Source organism: Amblyraja radiata, chromosome 13 (assembly GCF_010909765.2).
Source record: "Amblyraja radiata isolate CabotCenter1 chromosome 13, sAmbRad1.1.pri, whole genome shotgun sequence".
Taxonomy (NCBI): Eukaryota; Metazoa; Chordata; class Chondrichthyes; order Rajiformes; family Rajidae; genus Amblyraja; species Amblyraja radiata.
In genome coordinates this window covers 44001190-44024775 of record NC_045968.1, presented here as the reverse complement: position 1 = coordinate 44024775, position 23586 = coordinate 44001190, and the positions used below count along the sequence as shown (strand labels likewise).

General features: G+C 39.5%; 1 protein-coding gene across 2 annotated transcripts in view; it reads left to right on the top strand.

Annotated features, from left to right (window-relative positions):
• The window catches only part of LOC116979946 (U2 snRNP associated SURP domain containing), a 133917-nt gene extending 114251 nt beyond the window's left edge, over window positions 1–19666 (top strand). For both annotated transcript variants that reach the window (XM_033031900.1, XM_033031901.1), the window contains 11 exons: window positions 502–589; window positions 5709–5843; window positions 6022–6078; window positions 8427–8586; window positions 10678–10773; window positions 11218–11284; window positions 11840–12020; window positions 12132–12242; window positions 12944–13077; window positions 15502–15666; window positions 18161–19666. In XM_033031900.1, the coding sequence (XP_032887791.1) occupies window positions 502–589; window positions 5709–5843; window positions 6022–6078; window positions 8427–8586; window positions 10678–10773; window positions 11218–11284; window positions 11840–12020; window positions 12132–12242; window positions 12944–13077; window positions 15502–15666; window positions 18161–18299 (1333 nt within the window). In that variant the 3' untranslated portion in view covers window positions 18300–19666. The remainder of the gene's footprint in view (window positions 1–501; window positions 590–5708; window positions 5844–6021; window positions 6079–8426; window positions 8587–10677; window positions 10774–11217; window positions 11285–11839; window positions 12021–12131; window positions 12243–12943; window positions 13078–15501; window positions 15667–18160) is intronic.
• The last annotated feature ends 3920 nt before the right edge of the window (window positions 19667–23586 follow it).

The window sequence follows — 23586 nt, the reverse complement described above, 5'->3', positions numbered from 1 at the left end:
AGACATCACTCGCTGTCAGGATCGATCCAGGTCCCTGGCGCTGTTAGGCAGCAACTCTACTGCTGTGCCGCCTAATGTGAAGCGCATTTTTGAAAATACAGATTTATGATGCAGGAAAGACTTGTTTAAGGGGAATTTAAGTTATTGTTGGATTTTAGAATCTTTGGATTGGATAGGAATCCACCCAAACTGTTGAATTTAATGAAATCTCAAGGTGTTTTTCACAATTTGTTATATTGCAAAACAAGTTAAAAGGTTTATCTTTTTTTAAGCCAAGCAAAAATTAGTAATATTTAGAATATAGAATCAAGGAACAGCAGATGCTGGTTTACAAAAATATACAACAGTGCTGGAGTAACTCAGCAGGTCAAGAGCATGGCAAGGTGACGTTTCAGCACGGTACCCTTCTTCAAACATGTTAATGTTTCTTGTAGATATGTTTCTTGTATTTTACCAAAGTTTAATTTATTCCAGAAAATAAAATTTCTGCTTCTCTCGCAGTTTTGAATGTAAGCTGTGCCAGATATTTGCAAACCTTAATGCAACTTACAAGTCAATTCAAGGTCACTTACAGTCTGAGAATTTCAAGGTAATAGCTACCATGTGCTATTTGCTTTTATGGTCATGATCATTTTGAAATATCACAACTATTCGATTACATAATGTACTTAAATAGGACATTTTAACTATTATTTCAACTTTACAAAAAAAACTTAATTCTTAAGTAAATATGAGATTTAACCAGTAGTAGTAGTATTGTATATTAGATCTTGTTACTAAAATCAAAACAGTTTGCTAGTGATGGTGTGAATAGGACAAAAAGATATATGGCTGAAGAGGTGGTGTTGGGGCAGGAATTCAGGTACAGGTGCACAACCTTTTATCCGGAGTTCCGGAAACCGAAAAGCTCCGAAAACCGGACATTTTTTCCAGGAAGTCGTCTGCACACCAAAGCTCGCGTTTGGCGCCAAACTTGACCCGAAACGACCCACGGTCAACCCAGGTCTGTACTACTGTAGCGGCTGCCTCCTCCCCGGAGACCGGGGAGACACTTAAACATCTGTAAATCATTGCTTAAATGTTAGTCAGTTAGTTTGGAGGGCTTTTATGTGAAGGGGGGGGGGGTGAAGGGGGAAACTTTAATTCTTAGTCCCCTACCTGGTCGGAGAGGCGGGGAGCGGGCAATGCCTTACCGGGTCGCCGTGCAGTAAGCTCCGGAGCGCTGTGGCCGCCGACTCCCAACATCGCGGAGCTGGGGCTGCGGGCGTCCGGCCGCGGGCGGCGCCGGTTGTAGCTCCGACCCCGGCAACTCTACCCCTGGCTGCGCGGCGCTCCAAATCCAGCGCGGCCCGCGGCCGGACGCCCGCAGCCCCAGCTCCGCGATGTTGTGTGTCGGCGGCCACAGCGCTCCGGAGCTTACCGCACGGCGACCCGGTAAGGCATTGCCCGCTCCCCGCTGGTATCCCAGCGCTGTGACGCCGCCGACTCCCAACATCGCGGCGCTGGGGCTGCGGGCGTTCGGCCGCGGGCGGCGCTGGATTTGGAGCGCCGCGCAGCCAGGGGTAGAGTTGCCGGGGTCGGAGCTCCAACCGGCGCCGCCCGCGGCCGGACGCCCGCAGCCCCCAGCTCCGCGATGTTGGGAGTCGGCGGCCACAGCGCTCCGGAGCTTACTGCATGGCGACCCGGTAAGGCATTGCCCGCTCCCCGCCTCTCCGACCAGGTAGGGGACTAAGAATTCAAGTTTCCTCCTTCACCCCCCCCACCACATAAAATCCCTCCAAACTAACTGACTAACATTTAAGCAATGATTTACAATGATTCACTGGTCTCCGGGGAGGAGGCAGCCGCTCCAGACTTTTCAAGCCACCCGCGCTACCTACCTAATCTACGCTAAAAATCTTCCATTCGGAAATCCGAAAAATTCCGAAATCCGAGAAGTGTCTGGTCCCAAGGCTTTCGGATAAAAGGTTGTGCACCTGTACTTGGATTATTCAGATGTCTTTTGAGGCAGGGGTGGCCTATATAAGAGGGACGTGTTGCACCTAAACTGGAACGGGACCAATATCTTAGCAGGCAGGTTTTCCAGTATAACAAGGGAGGATTTAAACTAGATTGGTGGGGGGTTGTGATCCAAAGCAGTAGTGAGGCAGACGAGGTGCTGGAAGTTGATAGAGGTCAGTGGCATCTGATTCTGTGCACAAGACACAGCAGCAAGCAAGAAAGGACTGTTGGATTAAATTACATTTATTTCAATGCAAGGTGGAAAAGACTGATCTCGGGACATGAATAGGTACACGGGACTTGCATATTAAAGCCATAACAGAAACATGGCTAGGAGACAGACAGGGCTGGCAGTATAGATGCTACAGACAGGTTAGAGGTGGTGGATAAAGAGGATGGGGAGTTGCATTTTGATTAAAGAAAGCATGGCAAAAGTACAAAATGAAATTATTGAGGGATCAATCCTGTGAGGCTCTATGGATGGTGCTGAGAAATTAGAAAGGGTTCATCATGTGAACATTGGCCGATAGTCCCCCAAATAGTCACCTGGAATTAGCAGAACAGATGTGCTGAGGGAGTCCGTTTCTGATTTCTGCCATGATGTTCTCAAATAAAAAATGCAACACTCTTTCCATCATCTATATCTCATCTGTACTGCAGAACATTAAGCTGCCAGTCATGTCCATCCCCTAGCCATGTTTATGTAATGGCTATAATGTTCCAGTGATGATGACAGCTCATGATAGAAGATTTTATTTTTGGTAATATAGACTGGGCCTGCCTGAGTGCTATACTTGGGGAAAGCTTGACCTATTCTTGGAAAATAGTGCAGGGCAAGTGTCTTGAGGTGTCAGATGCAGAGCACTTTGGGACCTGTGACCATAGCAAGTGGAAGGGTTTAAAAAGTGAGATAACGAACGTTCAAGATTTGCGAGTTCCTGTTAGAGTGAGGACATGGCCGGCAGCAGTAGGAGACCCTGGATGATGAAATATTGAGGCTTGGGTCAGAAAAAAGGAGGCATGGGTCAGCAGCTGGGATCCCTGGAAGAGTATTGGGAATATAGGAGTATACTTGAGAAGCAAATTAAAGGGCAAAAGGGGATATAAGAGAGCTTTGGCAGAGAAGATAAAGGAATCCAAAGAGGTTTTATAGGTGTATATATAGAGCAAAGGAGTAACAAGGGAAAGTATAGGATCCCTCAAAGACCAAAGTGGATATGTACATTTGAACCCCCAGAAGATGTGAGTTTTGAAGTGTATAATAATTGAGAGGCATAGATAGGGTAGACCATCAGAATCTTTTACCCTGGGTGGAAATGTCAAAGACTAGATAACATAGATTTATGGGGAGAAGGGGCAAAATTTAAAGGAGATGTGCATGGTAAGTTTTTCCAATGCACTGCTCCTGGGATGCGCTGCTGGGGTGATGGTGGAAGCAGATACGATAGTGACATGTAAGGGGCTTAGCTAAGCACATGGATATGCAAGGCATGGAGAGAAATGGATCCCGTGCGGGCAGGGTTAGTTTAACTTGGCATCATGTTTGGCCTGGACATTGTTGGCTGAAGTGTCTGTTTTACAGTCGAGATGATGTTGGTTGTCTTAAATTGTATGAATTGTATGAATATTTGTAATAACTGTCCAGGGCCTGATCAGTATATCCAGGAACACTAGGAAGATGGAGAAGAAATTGTGGAGGCCCGAGCTGAGGTTTTGCATTATTGTTAGTGGAAGGCTGGAGTGTGGCTAATGTTGTGACTTTATTTGAGAAGGATTGCAAAGAAAGCCCTGGGAACTATAGACCAGTAAGCCTGCCACCTGTTCCAAGGTAAAGTATTGGAGGGTATTCTGAGGGATTAGGTAGACATGCATTTGGAAAGACTGGTTGATTAGGGATAGTCAGCATGGCTTTGTCTATGGAAGATCATTTCTCACAAATTTGAGATTTTTAAAGCAGTGACAAAGTAGATGAGTGTGGATCATATACAGTGTCTACATGGACTTTAACAAGGTGTTGGTCCCGCATGGTAGATTGTTCTGGAACGTTAGATTGCATGGGATCCTAGGGCAGCGAGCTATTGAAGGATAATTGTTGTGATGGTAGGAAGCAGAGGGTGATTGTGGAAGAATATATCAGACTGGAGCCACGTGAGTAATAGTATGTCATCTATATCAATGATTTGGATGAAAATGTACAAAATATGGTTAGTAAGTTTGCAGGTGACACAAAAATAAACAGTATTGTAGACAATCAAGGTGATTATCAGGAAATACAGTGGGATCTTGATCAGCTGGGTAAGTAGACCGAGGCAAATGGAGTTTATTCAGGTAAGTACATGGAGTTACATATTGGGACGTCAAATCAGGGCAGGACTTTCACAGTGAACGGTAGGGATATGGAGAGTGTTGTAAAACAGAAAGACCTGGGAGTATCGTATAGTAGCATCACGGGTGGGCAGTGTGAATAAGGGGGCATTTGACACACTGGCCTTCAGTACGTGTATTGAGTATAGAAGTTGGGATATTATGTTGCAGTTGCACAAGATATTGGTGACACCACACTTGAAGTATTGCTATAGGAAAGATGTTATTGTGCTGGAACGAATGTAGAAAAAATTTACAAGGATATTGTCAGAACTCTTGATTGAGTTATAGAGAGAGGTTGGGCAGACTCGGACATAATCCTCGGGGCATAGGAGCCTGAAGGGTGATCTTAGAGAAGGGCCTGCTTCTGTGCTGTATGTTTATGACTCTAACTTGGTGTCAAAATGTTACGTAAAATTAATTGCGGAGTAAACCAATTTAAGGTTAAATCCCTAGCTTTTAATCCCCATTTAATAGTTCCACTTATTTTGGTCTGTTCCTGTCAAAATATATTAAAATTATAATGATGGCCAGCATACTTTGGTTATAATTTGAGATTTTGATATGTATTTTTATTAATTAAACGAAAGAGCTGTCACAAAGCTGTCTAAGGAGTCACTAGGTCTTGATTGATGGCTAAGCAAGTTTGTCCAATGAATAGATATGACACAAACCTGAAGTCCTACGGTTGATCCCAGATTGTGCTGAGTTAGGTGGCTTCAGTCAGGTTTCTCGTAAGGACCCTAAATTATGCCTTGGGGGTACCCTTGGGTTAGCAAGGAAAAACATTGGGGCATGGTGCCTGTCTCTGTTAGCTAATACAGGAACAGTATCTGTAACTGGATCACAACATAGGACCCGATTATGTTTGTATTTCGTGCTGTGTCTGACTCTCCCGGTCGGGGCTTAAGGTATAAATAAAGGAAGAGGTGGTGGAGTAGTTAGGAAATAAATATTTGTAAAGACTTCTTTAAGGCTTTGTGAATCTGCCAGAGCTGATTTGGGTATTCTGTTTGTGCCCGATACTGAGATGGTCAATATTGAAGGTCAGAGAAACAAGCTTGTGTTCAGTCAGCAAACAAAACTAAAAGATGCAGCAAGTTGAGTTGAAGGAAACTCCCCAAAGGTCAGAAAATCGAAAGATAAAAATTCAATCTGAAGTATTGAGGAAATCTAAATGGAAAAGTACTATTGAAGGGAAGATAAGGCAAAGGCACAGTGTTTAAAAAATAGTTCCAAATCTAAATCATATTCATATTTTAAAATAACTCTCGCAACTGTCGTCTTAGTTTGGTAATCCATGTTGTTAGCAATATATTTAAATATTCTAATTTGTTTTGCAGCAAAGAGTAATGGGTTGCTTTAGAGCATGGGAAGATTGGACAGTTTATCCTGACCCATTCCTCATTAAACTACAAAATATCTTTCTTGGACTTGTAGATCTCGAAGAGGAAAGTAAAGAACTCTGCAAACCTCAGGTATTTATGAATGATTGGATGTTTTCTTCCTCTGTTTAAATATGGCAACCTACTGAATTTTTATTTTAAAGTGGAAAAAAAATGCTTGTGTTACATCTTGTTTTGTGGTGAACAGAACTCATGAAAATGTGTAAATGTTCTTTGACTTCTGATGACACCATTCCTCATTAATCCCTAGAATATCTACCTTGGGCTTGTGGAGGTTGAAGAAATTAAAGAAGTTTCTAAGCGACAGGTAGTCCATGTAATCCATGTATTTTATCTGTGCCTCGTCTTTCCATAATGAGGTGTTATGTGCTGATTATTATGGTATTCCACGGTATTTTTATGTTTTCATTGCCAAAGTTAAGTTGATTTTCGCGTTCCTTTTTTCTGGGCCTATGTGTAGTATTTACACAGCTGCAAAATATCTACCCCCCTTGTTAGTCTATGCTTATTGTTTGGGTCCCTTCAAAATAATCCTTGTACCTCTCTGTTATCCTATTCCATCTTCCTAATATTTAATTATATGTAAACTATTATTGTCCACTTCTCCTTGGGATGGCATGTTCTATATTTTAACCGTTGGAATAAATAAAATGTTTATCTTTTAATTCTGTAAACGTTATTAGTGACTCTCCATGCTCTTAGATTTGTTCTAGCCCTCAAATGCACAACTACTACCTATCAAACTCTTTCATAACCTTATCTTCATTTTACCACTTTCATAGTCTTACCTTGATGTAAGTCTAAAACGAAAAGAAGAAAAACTCAACAGGTCAGGCTGCACCTGTGAAGAGAAGCAAATCATATTTTCATGTCAATAGGTTTTCACCAGAAAATGTCACTTGGATGTCTCTCTCCCAGGGAATGAGCTCCAATCTATTAATGAATTACGTATAATTCTGAACTTTTAGTTCTAATATTACTTAGCTTCTCCAGTTCTTTAAACAGAAACCAAAACTCTTTTTAGCATTCCAATTGTGTCAATTAAGTTTGATAAAAGTTTTAGTTCTGTGTTTTTCTGTTCTGTCAAAGTGAGCCCCAGAGGTTTATTTCCTGTAACTGGTTTACGAGTAAAGTGAGCTTGTAATTTATGTAAATTATTTTTACATTAGTAAAATGCTGGGCAATGAAAATTATCCAGATTAAGATTTGTGTTTGAACTGTCTACTATTAATTTCAGGAAAATGAGAGGTGTTTAATTTGGAATGTATTGCTCTTTGCAGTGCAGTTGTTAACATGAAGGAATTTTGGCAAAAAAGTGTGACGATTTATGTTACTGCATCATTAGTGCAAGTTGATTTTATATCAAGTGGTTGAACGTAAATGAACAAACATTTTGCCTACAAACAACTCAGTTGAAATGATTTAGGTGTTAAATTCTGATTTATTTCACATAAAATCAGTCCACATTTTTGGCCTTCCTCCATCCCCTATGCGTAACTTTTCATGCTTTACAATATGATTGCTCAGCAAAAATATTTGTCCCATTGAGGTGACGGTGAATGGAAATAGACATCACTGAGCAAAGTTGCTTGTGTGAATTGGCATCATGTTTTAACGTCATTCAATTATGCAGATGTTTTACATTGCAACTTAGGAAATAAGATCTAAAATCGGGTGTCTCCCATTTGGCTCCTTTGGTCCCCTCTGACATTCAGTAAGATTTTGGCTTGTCTTTTATCACACTGCCGCTTTACTAACGCTACAGCTTTGGTTCCCCATATGTTCAAAAATACATCAATTGCCATCTTGAATTAACTCTCCATGGGCTAATTACATATCAATGTAATTCGTTATCTTTGCGTGGAACATCTGTATTTTGCTACCTTTGTAAATTTCTGCGTGGTTGCACAACTTTGTGCTGCTACCTCGTCGTTTCGGAGATCTAGATCCCATCCTGTTGTAGGTACTATCAGTACAAAAGATGCACGTTCTCCCCATTGGGTTCCTCCTGTGCACCCAGAATTTCCCATGTCCAATTGAATGTGTTGATAGATCAATTGGCTATTGTAATTTGCCCGAGTGTAAATCAAGAATCAAAAGGGGAGTGGATGGTCAAGAGAGAGAATAGTGCTACAGGGAAATAATGAACTGGGAAAGGGGACTGATAGAATTGCTCTGCTGAGAGCTGCCGTAGACTCGATGGACAAAAATGCTGCCTCTATGACACAAGCATGTAAGTACATGATCTTCGATCCTTGAATTTATTTGTCCTTTTCGTTTGCTGCTCCTAAAAATAAAACTTTGACATATTAGGAAGACAACTGTAATCCTGAAGTTTAAACTTGTAATGTGTCAAAGTACTTTAATTATCTTATTCTCTTGTGGTGTATGGGGCGGCCTTGTTATCTATAATCAGCCCTCATTTGTGTGTTTCAGATATAAACTCTGGCATCTTTAAAACTTTAAATTCAATTGCAGCTCTCCGTTCCCTGCCGCCCTCCCAGATGGTTAATCACCTTCTTGAACTTTTTTGTCTCTGAATGAGATTCTGCACTCTAACAAAAGCAAGGAGAAAAATCACTTCTGTGATATAGAACGTGCAGGTTTGATGTGTAAAATCCAAGATGTTTATGGTAATGTGCTTATTTTTGGTAGCCTGAACCTGAGGATCTTGATGGAACACTGGTAGAGGATGAACTTGATGGTGCCCCATTGGAGGATGTAGATGGAGTTCCAATTGATTTGAGCGTTGTGATCGATGATTTAGATGGTATACCTATGAAGGTGCTGGATGATGACCTTGATGGGATTCCTAGTAAGTGGTTTTAATCTTATGTCCTGTGTGTATACAATTTGCTCCGAGCCTGGTAAGTATTAATTGCTTTTAAAGAGAAGGGAAAGGGAGAGAGAGATCAGTATCTTTGAAATTATCCTAGTCTTCTTCTTCTTATCGAGTCCACACACAAGATTAGAAGTTGTTCAGCCAGAGCTGAACACACTTCTTGGCATCTGCCCAATGGTGTCTGTCTTGCGCTTCTTGTGCTTCTTGTGCGTGGTGGTAGAAAGATTGGTTGAAACAGGGCCGCGACGTGAACGCTCTTTCCTTGACCCCATTATCCTAGTCATACAGCATGGAAACAGGCCATTCATCCCATTACATCCATGTCGATCAGTGATCAGTGGAAGGTCCGTATTAATCCCACCTTCCAGCACGACGCATAGCATTCAATGCCTAAGCAATTAAAGTGCTTCTTAACAACACTGCTTGCACCACTTTCTCAGGCAGTGTATGCCAAGTACTTGCCAATCTCTGAATTAAAAAAGATCCTGTCAGATTCCCTCGTGATCTCTTACCGCTTGGTTTAAATCTATGTCCTCTAATTTTATCTTCCTCTGAAATGGAGGAAAAATTCTTGCAGCCTACCCTATCCAGACACCATCATTTTATTTTATGTACCTGACCTTATAGTCTGATGACCAGAGCTCCACGCAGTACTCCAATTGCGGCCTCACCATGGATGCAGAACTCATGGACTTCATCAACTTCATCACCAATTTTCATCCTGCACTCAAATTTACTTGGACCATCTCCGACACCTCCCTCCCCTTTTTTGATTTCACAATCACAGGAAATAGACTATTGACTGACGTCTATTACAAACCCACTGACTCCCACAACTATCTCGATTACACTTCTTCGCACCCTGCATCCTGCAAAAACACTATCCCCTACTCCCAATTCCTCCGTCTACGCCACATCTGCGCCCAAGATGAGGTGTTCCATACTAGAACATCCGAGATGTCCTTATTCTTTAGGGAACGGGGGTTCCCCTCTCCCATCATAGATGAGGCCCTCACTCGTGTCTCCTCGGTACCCCGCAGCTCCGCCCTTGCTCCCCCTCTCCCCCAGTCACAACAGAGACAGTCCCTCTCGTCATTACCTTCCATCCCATCAGCTGTCGCAGACAACACAATCCACTGAAATTTCTGCCACCTTCAATGGGATCCCACCACTAGCCACATTTTCCCATCTCCACCCCTTTCCGCCTTCCGCAGAGACCGTTCACTCCGCAACTCCCAATTTTTTTTTTGCAACTGCCAGCACCCGTCATAGTCGCAGCAGGTCACCGAAAATTTTCAAAATGTTGAAAATCCAGCGGCGACCAGGAAAAGGTACCGCATCACCCCGCGACATGTCGCCTGTATGGTATTGAGTAGTCGCCCAAAGAGTCGTATCTTTTTCTGGTCGCCGCTGGATTTTCAACATTTAGAAAATCTTCGGCGACTTACTGCAACTATGACTGGTGCCGGCAGTCACCGAAAAAATCGCGTAAGTGGGACAGGCCCTTTAGGCTCTGTAATTACTGGGCTTTAATTGTCTATTCTTAATTTCCTTTGGCTCATGGTGAAATATTATCAAAACTTTGCGAAGTAGGGAATTCCTGTGTTTGCACCCAAAAGGAATGGATGTGTATTTCTGGGTCAATGCTTTGCAGGTATTGGTGTACCATTTGGTGGCAGCTTTAATCTTTAATGTCAGAACCTGTGGATGCATAATTATTGATTAAAACACATTTGATTTCATAATTATACAGTGTCTATTTAGAAGCTTGGTTGACAGATGCTGACTCTTCCTGGTGATAATTTTTATCTTGGTTCTGAGTTGAGAGATTTTTATTTATTTTCCAAGATAAATCAACAACACAAACTGCTTGCATTGACCGGATTGAAAGAGACTGGGTAATGCCTGGACCCTATCTCTGTTCAATGATAATATGCAATAGAATGCTTGTATGACATACTAATGTCTTTTCCAGAATTAAAAGGGCCTTTGTTTTACATCAGAATTTGATTTAGAAATTTCATTTGATGGTGTTTGATTGCTAAATTAGCTTTCTTTTGTCAGTCGATGGCCTTGAAGACTCAAAGAAGTTTCAGTCAGTATTTAAAGTTGCTCCATCAAAATGGGAAGCAGTTGATGAATCTGCGTTAGAATCACAAGGTAAGTTTCAAATAAATATTAACATAGTATTTTTCTACTGTACACATCTTTGAAAAATGGACTTGGTTTATAATGTAGAGCTTGCACTGGTTTTGATGTGGACGTGAACATAACTAGCCGTTATTCATAAATTCATGTTATAGGAACAGAATTCGGCCATTCGGCCCATCAAATGTACGCCATTCAACCATTGCCGACCCATCGTCCTCTCTCAACTCCATTCTCCTGCCTTCTCCCCATAACCCCATGACACCCATACTAATCAAACAATTAACTAAACGGTATTTCCCTCAAGTCTCAAATTCAGTAATTCGGAATGCATAAGGCTTTTTAATGTTGATCAGTTAATACATTGGACAGGTGTTTTCATGTTAAATTCCAATACTGTGAAATTAGCTTATTGGTGGTTATTACCTTGAGTGACACAGCATAATTTTCTTACAGCTGTTACTACTTCAAAATGGGAGCTCTTTGACCAACCAACTGAATCAGAGGAAGACGAACAACCAGCGTATGTTGAAATTTTGACGCTATAATGCAGATAGGCTAGTAGGGAGAGTGACATTTTATTTCAAAAGTTAGATTTTGAAATGTTATGAATGATTCATTAAAATCTCATTAGTTTAACAAATTAGGCACTGCATTGTACTCTGGCCTTAACTTGTGTTGTATTTGTTGTCTATGCAGCAGATATTAATGGTTTTGCCAAGGCTGCATAAGGAAAATTGTGTACATAGTGCATTGATGCTTTTTATTTGAGGTTTGATGATAGTAAGGCATGCTTTGTGTGCATCAGCCTTACACTAAACCTTTTATTGTTTTTCTCCTTTGTGACAAAATTTGCTTCTTTGCCCTCCCAATGCAGCGTATAGCTGTTAAACGTCTAGTTTTATGCTGGGAGTCAAAATGAACCTGTTTAAATCTATTGCAACAGGGTAGCTTCAAATAAAATGAACTTGTCCACCAAACGTGTGAAGAGCAGGAATTCGTAAATTGATGGTCCTGCAATTTAAACCACATTGATTTTTGATGCTCTTACAATGGGAAAATGTTCTGTAATTAACAGGGACGGTACATTAAAAGAAAGTGATGATGAAGATGATGATGATATTGATGATCAAATGTCCAGATCAGAAGAGTTGCTTTATTTTACTAACCCAATCAAAGAAGAAACATCAGAACACAGACCTATTCTCAAGTATTCAGAAATGTCTGAAGAAAAGAGAGCAAAGCTTCGAGAAATAGAGGTGCAGATATTTCTTGTGTTGTAACAATCTGCTTTCAGCAAAATAATTTTACAGCTAATACTTTGAATTGTAAAAGTGCCTGTCTGTGAAAATGAACTTTTTTTTTTAAAGCTTAAAGTAATGAAGTTCCAAGATGAATTGGAATCTGGGAAAAGGCCTAAAAAGACAGGTCAGACCATGCAAGACCAAGTGGAACATTACAGAGACAAGCTGCTTCAGCGGGTAAGCCCAGCATATTCACATCGATTTTTTGTTCAATGATTCAATGATACTTTATTGTAATTGTTTTGCATACAATCCCGTAAAATCATCCAGCAGACCTCACCTAGGCAACAGTCATCATCTTTCTGGCACTGACAAAGTTACAAATGTTTATCGAACAGTCTTATCTCACAGCGGCCAACTGGGCCTGCCGCCGCATGTGCCAGCAGGTGAGAGGGAGAGAGCGCGCCTCGGTCCGCGGACTGGGAAGTTTGGCTCCGCAGCGAATCTCAGGAGCCCTCGGCCACCGGTGTGTCAGCCTGGCTTGCTGTTGGTATGGGCTGCGGCTCGCCGGAGGATCTTTCGCCATGTGCATCTTGCCGGGATTCCCTTGATTCATTTGATTTATTTAGCTCGTCACTTTCAAGTTACTGAGTACAATTATAAATTATGATGGTGGGCAACCAGTTTCATAATCTGACATTTAATTTACAAATTTAACTTTTGACATGCATAAACTCTTTTATAGATGCAAATTGACTGTTCTGCTCTGCAAATGTATTTATTCCCCATGCATTCTGTGCCTCATAATGCATTCTTAGTATAAGCTGATTTGCATGCACTTGGTCTGGTGGTGTTTTGCATTTTCTTTTTATTTGTGCTCCGCTACTTTAGTAGCATAATCTTGTAACCTGAACTTCAGTATTTTGTGTTGCATTTAGGAGAAGGAGAAAGAACTGGAAAGAGAAAGGGAACGTGACAAAAAGGACAAAGAGAAAGATGTTATTAAATCTGAGTTTCGTGTAAAAGATAGGAAAGAAAAAGAGAGCTCCTCCTCCCCTTCAGTCAAAGAAAGGTATTATTTCCAAGTATGACTTTCAACCATTTTAACGCGCTAAACTTAAAATTGTTCAATTTTAAATTGTTTATAGATTTATTCTTGGTGTGTGAACATTTACTGTCCATCCTGGGTTGTCTCTCTGCTGTATTTTTTCAGTTGAGGATTTTTCTGTATTTAAGAGCTTTAGTTTGGTAGAGAGATGCTAAAAAGCTCAAGTTGCAAGTGAAGATGACTACATATCATTGAGCAGTGTGTTTAAATCTGGTTAACTACAATAGTAGTTTCATATTGCTGGTTTCAAAGCAGATTGAAACAACAGAGAGTAATAACCCAGCAACCAATATAGGCGTAAATGTCATTTTTGTGAAAAGATACTTAATTATTCAGAGTTTGAGCAGTCACTATTCCATTTGAAAGTTCAAGATATTAATATTATTGGAATATGTAGTTGGGGAAGGGGGAGTGTTAAATTGTCTCATTTTCAAACGGCTACCAAATGAAACATGGTTTTGCTTGGATGGCGAAAGAAATTGTGCACTGCTGTTGCAATGTACTTACTAGTACATGGATGAATATAATAATTGTTCCCAATAATTCATAAAAGATGCAATGTGTGGATGCATCAAGTACTGGAATGCTTGTGACAGCTCCCCCACCTAACTTCAGATAGGCGAAAGAAAGTGATCTGCCAATCCCCAAAAATGGTCAGAATTGGATTGGAATGATATAGTCCAGTGAGGGTGATTGGAAAAAGGTCCTAAAGGGATAGTTTGCTTAGATAATTTTATTTGGATTTCTTCATTCAACAGAGTGATTAGGTGAGACAGAAGCTTCTATTAGTGTGGACGTTAAGAAAAAGATTTGATAAAGTTAATGTAGGCTCTCTTCAGAATCAGATGGGAGAATTGATTGTGGTGTGTGCTGTGAAAATGCAGAGATATTTCAAGAAAATACAAATTTTATATATAGGTGAGAGCATGGCAGTTGAAAATAATGTAGAAAACGGTGGAATCCTCGACATTTAAAAAAAAAAGAAGCATATTTTAAAAGATAAGGTTATGAAAGAGGTTGGAATTCAGAAAGACCTGGATGTCCTCGTACACGAACAAACAGATACAGAGGAAATACATTAGCTATGATGATGCTTTTTATTGAAAAATGGTTTGAGTACAAAAACATAGTTATCACATTCCAGTTATATGGACCCTAGCTAGACCGTGTCTGAAATATTGTGTGCAGATCTGATCTCCCTAGCTAAGAACTTGCAAAATGGGGAGTGCACCCAAGATCCACAAGATTGATTGTTAGAGCGAACCGGTATTCTCTCCCGTGAGAGATTAGGTGTGCGGGGTCTGTTCTTCCTGGAGTTTAGAAGAATGAGGTACGATTGCTTTGAAACATAGAATACTCGTATGAGTCATCCGTTCAAAACAAATGGGAAGAAATGTCTTCACCGACTGAATAGAGAATCTTTGGAATTCACTATCAAAGAGGGCTGCGGTGATTGGTCGAAATTCATCTATTGAAGGGCATAGTGACGTCTACCATGGAAACAGTCCCAACTTGGCCACACCAACCAACATGCCCTGTCTACACTAATCCCACCTATATCCCGCGTTTGGCCCATATCCCTCTAAACCTATCCAATCCATTTACCTGTCTAAATGTTTCTTAAATGTTGGGATATGACGCCTCAATTACCTCCTCTAGCAGCTCGTTCTATATGCTCACCGCCCTTTGTATGGGGGGGTAAAAACTTCCCTCGGGTTGCTATTAAATGCTATTAAACACCCTCCCCCACCAAGCCTTAGATCTATGTCTTCTGGTTCTCAATTCCCCAACTCTGGGTAAAAGACTCTTCATTTACCCTATCTTCCTCTCGTGATCTTGTATACCTCTATTGAATTGCCCCTCATCCTCCTGTGCTTCAAGGAATCAAATCCCAGCCTCTCAACCTCTCCCTTTGACTCGGAGACTTGAGTCCTGGCAACATCCTCGCAAATCCACATAATGCATACCATTGAACAAAAAGATCCACAATAATCCTACACAGTGTTGGAGCAGGTACAAGGGCTGAACAGTGTACTTGGGTTTTTTTGTGTTCTTTAACATAAGAAAGTAAGAGAATGGTATTAATTAAGTAAGTAAAAGGATGCATATTATATATTTTTGTGGAATTATTATTTGTAGTTTAATCCCACTCCAGTAAAATCATTGGATGCTAGTATTAATTGTCTTTTGTGTGTTACATCTATTTAAGTCATGACCTGCAAAAGCTCATTTGAAGTGGCAAATGTGTCGTTTTCTTTCTTCTTACGATATATTTTGTGCATATTAGATGGAAAGCAAACTATTGAAATGTTCAAAAGTATCTGATCAAAAGTAAACTATTGAAACTTGGGCAACTGCTTTGAGTTGTAATTGCATAATATGTTTTAGAAAAAGGAAACACAGTGCATCTGTCAGTCCAACTCGTGTGGCCAGGCGTGTGAAATCACCGTCACCGCGTTCAGAACGGTCGGATAGATCACGAACCAAAGACAGCCCACACACTAGATCAGTGCAAAAAGACACACCTAGAGATACAAATAAGAAATCCAAAAGGTAAGTCCCAGTGTGGAACCATGATCTTTGCATTCTATTTTATTTGCTTTCTTTGGTGTGTCATGTTTTAAAAATGGAATTGCATTCTTTTTCACTTTGTGCCACTATTATATCATATACCTATTAAAAGTATGATCTTGTTTGTGTATTTCATTATTTGTGTGTGTGTGTGTGTGTTTGTGGATAATCACATCTTCTCGAAAAAACGATGTGCTAACGGTAATATTTTTACATATTCTGAAAAATTCATGCTTTATTTCTCAAGTTATTAATGAAAATGTTCAAAAATCTGAAAAAATGTTGGGGGGAAACTGGCTGTCTTCTTGCACCCATCCCCCCCCCCCCCCCCCCAGTAGGGGGCGGGTGCGTTGGGGAGCAGACCCAACGGGTCTGCACTTGGTCTGGTATCCTATAAAGAGCCCCCTTAAAATATAACTGGTGATTCTGACCTGTAATTTGTCACTCAGGCCAATGTGATCAATTCATTGTTCTGCAGTGTTATTTTTTTCTTCCCTCTCTCTGGTACCCTGCTCATTGCTTTTTAAAAAATATATATATTTTGCTGTATTAGGGTATTAATATCAAAGTCAATATTTAATCATATTCAACTTAATGCCATTAAGAAGATGATGGTGAGACCATGTCTTGAACTGTAACGGTTCTCCAATGAAGGCACTTTCTTTTTTTTTAAATATTTTTATTAGAAGCATATACGTATAATAGCAAAACACGAATTGCTTACCAGTTACATATACACAAAGCTTCTATTTTTGATAACGTTTTTTTTGAAAGATAGAGCTGTAGAGAAAAATAAATAAGAGAGAAAAAAAAGGGGGAAAACTATAAACCAATAGAGAGGGAGGGAAAAAAACAAAGGAGATTACCAATAACACAATTTTGGAGAAAGGTCCGTAGATTATAAAGTGTAGTTATTCATCCAGTCCTGGACTCAAGTTTCAGTCCAGCTTCCGTGTTGAACCAATTTACCTTTTTAGAAAATCAATAAATGGAGACCATATTCTCACAAATAGTTCTGACTTGTCAATTAAGACAAGTCTAATTTTTTCCAAGTGTAAGGTCTCAGACATTTCCGTAATCCACATTTTAATTGTGGGGGTTGTTGGATTTTTCCAAAATGTTAGTATTAATTTTTTCCCAATTATTATACTATAATCAAGAAAATGTCTTTGATTTATTGTAAGTTTTATATTTTGTTCTGATATTCCTAATATTATTAGTTTTGGATCAGGATCCAATTGAATATTAACAATTTCAGAAATAATTTAAAAAATATCCATCCAAAATGTTTTGATTTTTATGCAGTTTATAAAGGTATGAGTTAGATTAGCTTCTAAGCATTGACATTTATCGCAAATAGGAGAGATATTTTGAAAAATTCTGTTTAATTTTGTTTTAGAGTAGTGCAATCGATGTAGTACTTTGAATTATATTAAAGAGTGTCTGGCATTTAACGAGCATTGATGTATGTGTTGTAAACTTTCATCCCATATATCTTTCGTTAGGGGTTAAGCCAATTCATTTTCCCATTCTTGTCTGTGTAATTCCGTCGACTGGACCTCAATATCTAAAAGGATATTATAGATGTAGGATATTAATTTATCAAGGATTTCTGGATCCCTAATTCTATATTCTTGTGTATGTGATTTTACATAATCTCTAAGTTGCAAATATCTAAAAAAATTATTTGGGTGTAGTCCATAATTCTGTTGTAGCTCCTGAAATGAAAGAAAAATACCCTTTCGGTAAAGGTGTCCCACCTTTTTAATTCCATTGGTTTTTCATTGTGCAAAACCTTTATCTAACATGGAAGGTTTAAATGAAGGCACTTTCACAATGCTGTTGGGTGTAATATTTTGGAATTTAGATCAAGTGACAGTGACCATGAAAAACCAGTGGTACATTTCCAAGTCATGTGCATGCTCTTTTTGCATTTGTTACTCTTGTTCTTAGTGGTAGGTTTTTCAGATTTGAGAATTGATATCGAAATAGCTACCCACATAACTAGTGCATTCGCAAATGGTATATGTTGTATTCAGGTGCATTGGTCAGTTGAGTTTCTGGTCAGTGGTGACCCATCCTCTTCTGCGTCTCGCACTCCCACCCCCCATGGTAGGGATATTGGAAATAAGAGGACAAAGGTTTGAAGTGAAATGAAAAAAAATAGATCTTTTGAGGGGAAAGGATTGATCGATTGGGGTCTAGAATTCATTGCAAGAGAAAGTGGTGCTGTCAGATACAATCTCTGTTTTGAAAAGAATTCGATCAGGCAGTTAAATAGGCGTGGTACAGAAGGATAAAAGACTAAGATAAAAATAAAGAAGGATAAAAGATAAAATGAGGGGAAATACAATTAGTGTATGTGGTCATAAAGTTGGCGTGGCTTGTTTCTCTGCTGTACAACTGTCTGTATAACTCAACGTGCTTTAATTACAAGTGTTATATGTAGTTTGTGACTTTTTTCATTTTTCTGCAGATCCCGATCTGGCTCGAGGACTCCAAAAAGGTCCAAAAGATCTCGTTCTAGGACACCCAGGAAATCTTCAAAAAAATCTAGATCCCAGTCCAGATCTCCACATCGATCACACAAGAAATCTAAGAAGAGCAAACACTAGTGAACTGTCCATCACCTTTTTCTGTAATTTTGGTTTTGTCCCGTGCCTGAAACAAACTGAGGAATATCATTCCTGGCTTTTTTTTGAATGCACACACATTCATTATGAATATTCAACTCCAGTCAATCTGTGTGCTTTTTTGTATATGAAAGAATTTGACTTCTATAGTGCTTTGGCTTCATCAACCCCTAAAGTCCCTGTTTGTAGATTGTGTAAAGACAGACCCCTTTATGTTAGATTTCTCATGAGGATCCTTGTATGTCTCTTCCACCAGCAGTAGCAGTATTGTATTTGCAGAGGTGTATGAGGAAGCCTGAAGCAGAAGTGTTATCCTTTTGTAATTTTTAACATTCAATGAGAGTTGAATAAAAATCAGTACAGAAAGTTACATAATTTCTTGTTTTATAATAAAGTAAATGCAATAATGTTTGAGCTATTCAACTCTTGGTATTTTAACGTGCAGGTTTTTTGGTCATTTCATCATAAAACGCTATTGACGCAGAAGTGGGGTACTTCATTGGAATAGATTTCCATGTTTCACCTTTCCAAGAATAGTCGTCTATGAATTAAAACTCCAATATGTCAAAATTCTATAGTTGTTAACATGCTCTTTTCCATTTTGCATTGACCACTTCTGGTTGGGAAGACCAGTCGTGGTAACCGTCTTGTACAGAAGCAATCACAGTATTGCGTGAAAAATGTTTTTTTTTTATAATGAATGGCAAGAAGCCATACACTTAAGGAAGATTGAACACCACATGCTGGGTATCTGAAGTGGAAACAGAAACACGACATGACCAGTATCTAAGCAGCACGACAGATACCATCTGCAAAACCTCGCTCCTGTTTTCCTTTTAACATGCTGAAAAAACTGCTGTGTATTTGTTTTTTGTTTTTTTTTAACTGATTTTGACATTTTTAAGCACTTTAGACAATGTGGTGAATTCATTGTGTCAAACAATCATTATATTCTTTAAATTAGAACTGTGTAAAAGCTCAAAATTCCTCTTTGAATGCAATCTTTCTTTGCATATCAGAAACCAGATGAAGAATTATGATACTCATAACTCTTGTCAAAATATTTTGCAGAATGTATTTATTTTGTATTTCAGGTGATTGAGTGGTCTACACTTGCTGAATATATGTTCTTGGAACCACACATTGCATCTGAAACTTGTGATGTTAATCCATTGTAATTACATTCTAACTTTATCTTGTTTACCCCATAGTTCACATTTTCATAATTGTCAACTTCCCAGAGGACACCTAACATTTTCAACAATGCTATTAAGGAGTTACAGTTGGATTACAGACCTAAGACCCAAGTAATCATAAGCAGGCAATAAAAATGTAGATTTTAATCATGACGCATTTTAATCAATTGTATTGTTTCTACGTCTTTCAAAATGTAGCCTTCTGCAGACGAGAGAAACCTGTATCGGAACATTTCCAAATCTTTGTTTAGTAACTGTTGAAGAAATCCAACTGGTCATGCAGGATTCTGATTGCACATTTATGCAGTTAGTTAGCAAACAAAGGATGTTTGTTAACAAACAGTAGCTACATCTAACTGCACATTGTGTTGTTTGGATAAATTAAGGTGAATTTGAAAGCATGTTGTTCATGCTAGGTTATTAGTCCCCAGACTTTTTGGTGTGTTTCTTTCAGTTTGCCACCAGGAGGTGCACAAATACAGTAAATATATCCTGGTCCTCCACCTGACAGTTCTGCTACAACTCAGATCGGGTAACAGTGGATTTGAAGTTAATTGTTTTTCCAATTGTATTTGTCTCCATTGGAGTTGAGGAAATTGAAGTCGGGAAATTAATTTATGATATTTGGCATAAATATTAGCATTTGTATTGAGTGGTTTGGAAGAGGAAAACTGTTTGCCCCTCTGACTTTAAATAGTTTGATGATCTAATTTTGTTAAACGACTATCAATTTGGCAAAGCCAACATTCATTGTCTACCTCCTATTGCTCTTGAAGAGGCTGCTGAGTCTCTCACCGTGAATATACGCATGGTTGTACTTGGAAGTGCCTTTGAGCATAAATGAAGGACCATTGATGTTTCCAAATTCAAGACAACCTGCAAGGAAGTTTGCAGGTAGTATTCCAATGTATTTTCCTATTGCTGTGCATTCCAACAGTATATTGGTGAGTTGCAGCAATAAATATTTAGCTGAAATGCTGTAGTATGTTTTACTCGTGCAGGAATAACATCATGTTTTCAAGCGTAGAAGATGGGTAGCCAAGCACTACTTTGGAGTGTTCTGCTATTTATGGAATTGCATGTCCAGCCTAGTAAATATTTAATTACATTCCTAATCTATGTAGTTGAGGATGGCAGAAAATGTCACCAATATGCTATAGCATATTTGGGCTGTGAGCTGCTCTTCAAACTACAGTATTTAAATGGTGAATCCTCTTTTGTTCCTGATCTACTGTGATCCTTGGGCAGTACTGGGGTATATTTGATTGCTTGGCATTTGTGTCAGTGAGTGTTACTAGGACGGGATCAAGCCATATGCAGCTATCAATTGCTTTTTACGGAGCAATTGAGATTGGAATAGAATATTTCTGCAATTATTATTGAGCATTAGCATTTCTGACCAAATAGAGGCATTGGATTGATGGCACAGGATGGGCTCGTGCAGCCATGACCAGAGGCTGACATTGCCTTTGAAAAACTAAATTTGTTTGGCTTTGGTTCCCACGCTCTTGCATCTTAAACCCCTCAACTATTTTCCCCATGGTCTTAATTTTCATTTTCTCATTGTCAATGATGCCTTTTTCACCTTGCCTTACTTTATTTCATTAGAGGGCATGATTTGTCTGTGTTTAGGCCAAGTCTGCAGTAAAGTCTGGGGTTAAGTACACTTGGATGAATCAGTGAGCAGGTAATTGGTACATTTTGAATGAAAGCAACTTCTGATTCTGGGTAATACCGATGGGGCAACTGTTGAATTGTCATGCTTATAGACTAGGTATCATAACAGCTGTTCATAGATGGCTGGGTGCCCATATAGTAGCTGTACCAGAACAGCTTGGGCTGAAACACAGCTAATTCTGAAGCAGATGGTTCTAACATTCAAACTGGGATGTTGCCTGGACCCATTTTCTTTTTTATCCAATGCATTCAGATTTTCTATTACTTCAGATGTAGTGATTTAATTGCAGTTAAGCTTCTGTGATGGTGGCGGCCTGGGGGGGAGATGGTCTGAAATTAATTACCCCTTTTACATTTCCGCTGAAGAAATTAAATGTTTCAAGATTGGCTTTTACTCTGATGGGGCCTGCTTCCATTAAGTTTGGGAAAGTTCATAGTTCTGCTTCCCATATCAGCCACTACATTGATGACTGTATGTAGCAAAAACTCAGAGCTTTTGTCTGATCTGGTTGAGGTTCATTAGTTGTCGATTAATTTGTTCTTGGATTGCCCATTAGAATTTCTTATAGTGGCTTCACGATGATGCCAGGAAAAGAAGTTATAGATCATACTTTAAAAAAACCATTGCTGCTAATTGATCTCAATATCATGTGAAATCCCGACGAGCTCCTGGAAGTGGATGTTGGCAATATCAGATTAATGTATTGTGAAGAGATTTCAATTAGATTTCCATTTTTCATTATGGATGTTGAAGACCTCATCTGGAGTACAGTGCTAATTTACTCAAATCAATACGGAAAAGTCGTTATCCTTGCTGTTTTCTGACGTAATGATTCATTTTGTGGTTAGGAGCCTATTATGACGTTTTTCATGTTTGTTCCCTGCACACTTTGTTATTCTTCCAACTGTGTACCAATTGCCACTAATTAGGAAAGTTGAATAATGCGATATTGGCCTAAAGGTTTTTTTGTTGGTATGACTGTCAGACTCTCATATGACCAACCTATAAACAATTCCCCAATTTTGGCATATTGTCAGATATTAGTGATAAGTTATTTGCAGGGTTGATTGGGCTGAGTGCACTCTTGTCACGACACATGCCTTGGTTAAATTTGGGTGCTCCACTCAGTTTTACTCTAATTAATTTGATGCTTCTACATGGTAGAGAATTACATTCCCTTTGCCTCCATGCCTCTACCTCCACAGAAGGTTTAGGAAATTCGGCATTCCCCATCAACTCTCACCAACTTCTACAGAGGTACCGTAGAAAGCATTTTATCAGGATGCTTCACGGCATGGTTTGGGAACAGTTCCATCCAAGACGGAAAGAAATTGCAGAGAATTGTGAATGCAGCCTGGACCATCACATGAACCAACATCCCTTCCATTGACTCCATTTACACCTCTCTCTGCCTCTGCAAGGCCACCAGCATAATCAAGGAAGAGTTGCACCCCGAGGACTCCCGCTTCTCTCTCCCATCGGGCAAAATGTATAGAAATACCTCTCGATTCAGCTGTTATGAGGCAACTGAACCATCCTACCAACAACTAGAGAGCAATCCTGAGCTACAATCTACCTCATTGGAGACCCTCGGACTATCTTTGATTGGACTTTATCTTGCACTAAGTTATTCACATTATTCCCTACATCGTACATCTGTACACTCTGGATGCTTGATTGTAATCTTATATGTCATTCCGCTGACTGGTTAGCCCGTAACAAAAGCTTTTCACTGTACCTCGGTACATTTGACAATAAACTCAAACTGTACTGTGTGGCCGCTACGTCTTGGTATCAAAGTCAAATTTTGTTAATTGAAATAAATTGCTATTTCAGTTTTCTGTTGAACCTCTGAACCCATTGTCACTCTGCAAATATACTCAAATGCTACATGTGTAGCATTACATAGCTGATATATTAATGAACCTTTAATTCCAATAGTTTCTAGGCCCATCCCAATCCTGTCTAAAATTCTTGACTATCCCATCTTCCCAATCAACCAATTCTCTGCAAGGGTACCTTGATTGTGTCTGGCTTTTCAATGCCTCATTGGAAAATTTTAATCCTTTTAGTTACACCATTTATGTTTTCCTTTTCTCGTTTCAGTTAATGTAACCTCCAGTTGCACCACTATATTTGGCTGCTTGGTCATGCCCCACTCCCTTCGTCCCATAAATGATGGTCTTTTAGGGCATAAACTCAGGAATTACCTCCAAAAAATCCACATTGTTTTGTGTCACAAACTTGATGAAGCAAATGGAGCTGTTCTGTGCTAGTTGTCAGATCCATTTCCTTCCATGCCTATTTCCCTGTAACCCATTCTCTCCTGCACGCCTATCAACTCAGCCCCACTAGTCAGTTACACCTGGGTGATTTCAGTAATCGATTAAGAACC